The sequence below is a fragment of the Corticium candelabrum genome, chromosome 2 (genome assembly GCF_963422355.1).
Source record: "Corticium candelabrum chromosome 2, ooCorCand1.1, whole genome shotgun sequence".
In the NCBI taxonomy this organism is placed as follows: domain Eukaryota; kingdom Metazoa; phylum Porifera; class Homoscleromorpha; order Homosclerophorida; family Plakinidae; genus Corticium; species Corticium candelabrum.
The window spans coordinates 4854674-4858241 of record NC_085086.1 but is presented as its reverse complement, the minus strand read 5'-3'; the positions used below and the strand labels follow the sequence as shown (position 1 = coordinate 4858241).

The following is a 3568-nucleotide window of genomic DNA, read 5'->3' as shown; positions in this document are numbered from 1 at the left end:
GTTTGACTACAGATGAGTCTAAGAACGACTCGTGCAAGTGACCAAATGGCGAAGAAAATGCTTCATGGAATTCCGTCGCACTTCCTTTTGTATTGTATCTATGGATTGTCTGTACGTGACCACCAAGAAACTCTTTCAGGAGTTGAATGCCATCTACGGTCAACTATCCACACTACCCGTACTACAGTATGATCAATCCTTTACAACACTGTGCTGAATCTAACACTGTTGATAGTTATAGGGAGGGTGACATGCAAAAATCGCTACCTATTTTATAACTTAGAAACGTTGCTTTGCCAGTCAACTAAATGCATAATTTTTTTAGAATTTTTAGCTAATGTTCTAAGGATTAAAACGAGGGTTCTTTTGGCTATTATTTGGCTCTGCCTTTCATCTTCCGGCAATTTTGAGGCGTGTCTGTCGTGACATCACAAGTTGAACGGAAACTGCTCGCGCAGAAGTAAATCATGTCTACAATGGTGAAGCGATGTGTTGCGGCTGGCTGTTCTAACTCACGCAGCGACCAAGTCAGCTTGTTTTCTTTCCCACAAGACCCAGTTCTTCGAAAGCGATGGAGAGAAGCAGTACAGAGGACTAGAGACAAATGGAAAGGGCATTCACGGTATTCGGTTCTATGCAGCGACCACTTTCCAAAGGACTGTTTTGAAACCGATCATCTTTTGGCCTCATCGTTTGGCATCGCCAGGCGAGCACGCCTAAAGCCAGACGTCGTTCAAACGCATTTTGTCAGAACGAATTTGACAACAGGCGACTCTGGATCGTCAGCTATGTCTTTGGAACGAACACGGAAACGAACGTCCACTGGCGGTGAGAGTGAGTTGACAAGCAAGAAGGGAGCATATGAGAAGAGACAAAGAGCTAGGGTATGTAGCTATTGTGTAACGTCGTATTGACAATTGATAGAAGTGTTGCATTGTGAATGCACCTCAACGTGTGATTTGCAGTAGGCGTGTTGCTAGAAGTGTGGTTAGTAGCCTTAGGCTTGAAGTGTGAACACAACGGCGAGGCTTCGCTGCAGTCTAGACTGATTTTTATGCGTTTACTTTGCAGCTTCTACAGGAAATTGTCAGCACTCCAAAGCACCTGTGGAAAGAGAAACAGAAATGAAATCTACTTGGCAAGACAGTGAACACAATGAGAGTGAGAAGAGTGCAACTCATGCAGATATTGGTGTACAAGCAGTATGCCTACAGGATATTCCACGCAGATTCACAGTAAATGTCAGAGTTCAAGTAAAGCCAAAAACCGTCTCCAGGAGTGAGTGACAGGATAGTTTGATTACTGACTAACAACTTGTGCGAATGTACCTACAAATTAGAGAATTACACATGCATGCATGTACTAAGTTTTGGAGTCAACAATAAATTCTAAAACTACTTACTCCTGTGGAGTTTCATCTTCATCATCATGATCATGCTCCTGCTGATATTGAAAGTACGCTGTTTGAAGGACCCACACATTCAGGCAGACTGGTTCAAATCCTTCGTGCTCTGTGATACACTTGCATGATGTTACACTTTCTTCCACTTTCCTTTCAATGTTGTCATACTCGCAACAGCACACACATTCATCTACTGTAGGCATAACTTCGCACTGTCCACAGCTGCACCTTCATTTCGACACAACTATTTGTACTCGAGGTTGCACGTGAAAGGTATGACGTCATGCAGCTGTATATCAGGACCCTAAAAGGTATACATCATTTTTCTGCCGTGACCAGACATGATATTGTTATAAGTGAATCATGATTGGCTACTAAAGGTAAAGATAAGCTTGTCAAACGATTCCTGTACTCTCTGGTTTCCTGGTGTACGGCCACGTGACGACAGACGTCAAGTGTAAACACTCGCAAAAACAAGCGGAAAGCAATCACAAAGCTACTGCAATCATGCTTACCAATCTAAATTCTGAAGTCTTTCATCGTTTTGGGTGCCATCATTGGCCAGACCGTGAGAAGATGAGCGGTTTTCGCTTTCCACAGGCTCGTACTGGTAAGGCTCTACAATGCCTCCAGAAGCTATAATTTCCTCCTGAAATGTGTCGGAACTACTGCTACTCAACGACGACCTGCTGTAACTCAAATCTAAGCTGGCAGAGTCGATGCTAGATTGACTTGGACTATGTTCTTCCTCCATCTGGAAAAGCCTTACGCGACTTCCGTTCAACTTGTGATGTCACAACGTACACGCCTCAGACTAATCGGAAGGCGGAAGGCGTGGTCAATGGTCATCGAAAAACCTACGTTTTAGCTCTTAGAACATTAGCTAAAAATTCTAAAAAATTCATGCATTCATTTGAATGGAAAAGCAACGTTTCTAAGTTATAAAATAGGTAGCGATTTTTGCATGTCACCCTCCCTATAATTTTAACCTTCACATCTAATAGAAATTCTGCAGACAGCAAATGCGATTAACTCGCTTCACCGACTAATGTGAATGTTAGCACTCAAAATTTACATACAATTGTTATCTCAACTTACTCTTGCGAGTCAGGATATCGATTGAAAAACGGAGGCAGTCCTAGATTTTGTTCGCCAAATGGGCTGTGGAGTGGAAAGGAACCGTCATGTAAACGTAAGTATACGCAATCTGTTATCCGTACATGGGCATTAATAATATGTACGTTTGAGGCTGAATGTCTACTGATGGTTGACATAGAATGTTAATAATATTAATTGTAAGGTGCTACAGGACTGCTTCTGACATAAAATGTGCTACACTAAAATGAATTTGCACTTGGCCAAGGAAAGCGGATTCTTTGGTACTGCCCCTAGGAAGATGCCTTAGTTGCTTGGCAATGCTTCTTGACATGCAATCTGATAAAACATGTTTATAATCTTCTATTTTGGTTTGCCACCATGTTGATTAATTATTAACAAAGCTTGTACCACAAAGAATCAATCAAGGTCTATTTATACTTGTAGAAAATAAATCTAATAATGTCCTAAACATAAGCCATCGATAAAATTTCTTTGACCAATGAAGCTAGTCAGCTGTTTTTCAAAGTTATATTAGTATACTTTATATACAAAGCCATTAAAATTAAGTATTAATATCTTGTTTATATGTTAGCTTGCAGCTGTGATTCTACTCAAACGCGTCAAGATGCTAATAAGAAACGACATGCTTCTAAACATAAATTACGATTGACTCTATTCAATTAAAAGAATTAATTTCTACTTTTATTGTGGTTGTTTTAGTCCAAATGAATTCTTCAACACAAGAAAAGAAAGGCCAAGTATTATACAAAGCTAAAGTTGAAAACGTCTGCCGTGCCAACAATGCCACAGCACGCAAGATAAATTCTGGAAATTTTGCTTTACTTGTTGTCACCCAGAAAACTCTGCATGGAACTTGCGGATGTCCCGACTTTCAAAAAAAAAGTCATGTACGAAGTAGGGGTCAAGGTCAATGGTAAGTCCGTAAGAATATGGCAACTTGAAGTGCCACGAAATTTTTATGTGGCGGAATTAACAGTTTGCTAACAGTAAAAAAGAAGCAGTTTTATTGCTAATGTCGTGTTCTTAACAGTAACAAAGAGTTCGGAT

At 40.5% G+C, this 3568-nt stretch overlaps 1 protein-coding gene across 1 annotated transcript; it reads left to right on the top strand.

Annotated features, from left to right (window-relative positions):
* The first annotated feature begins 476 nt into the window (after positions 1-476).
* Positions 477-1014, top strand: LOC134176333 (THAP domain-containing protein 10-like). Its single transcript, XM_062643004.1, has 2 exons — positions 477-884; positions 928-1014. Exons 1-2 carry the CDS (start codon positions 477-479, stop codon positions 1012-1014), a joined length of 495 nt encoding a protein of 164 aa, XP_062498988.1.
* Positions 1015-3568: the final 2554 nt, after the last annotated feature.

Excerpts from the sequence above, each read along its gene's own strand:
- LOC134176333 (XM_062643004.1), top strand. The coding sequence starts at position 477 with ATGGTGAAGCGATGTGTTGCGGCTGGCTGTTCTAACTCACGCAGCGAC. Across the intron at positions 885-927 it reads AGAAGAGACAAAGAGCTAGG|TGTTGCATTGTGAATGCACC; the intron begins GTATGTAGCTAT and ends AATTGATAGAAG.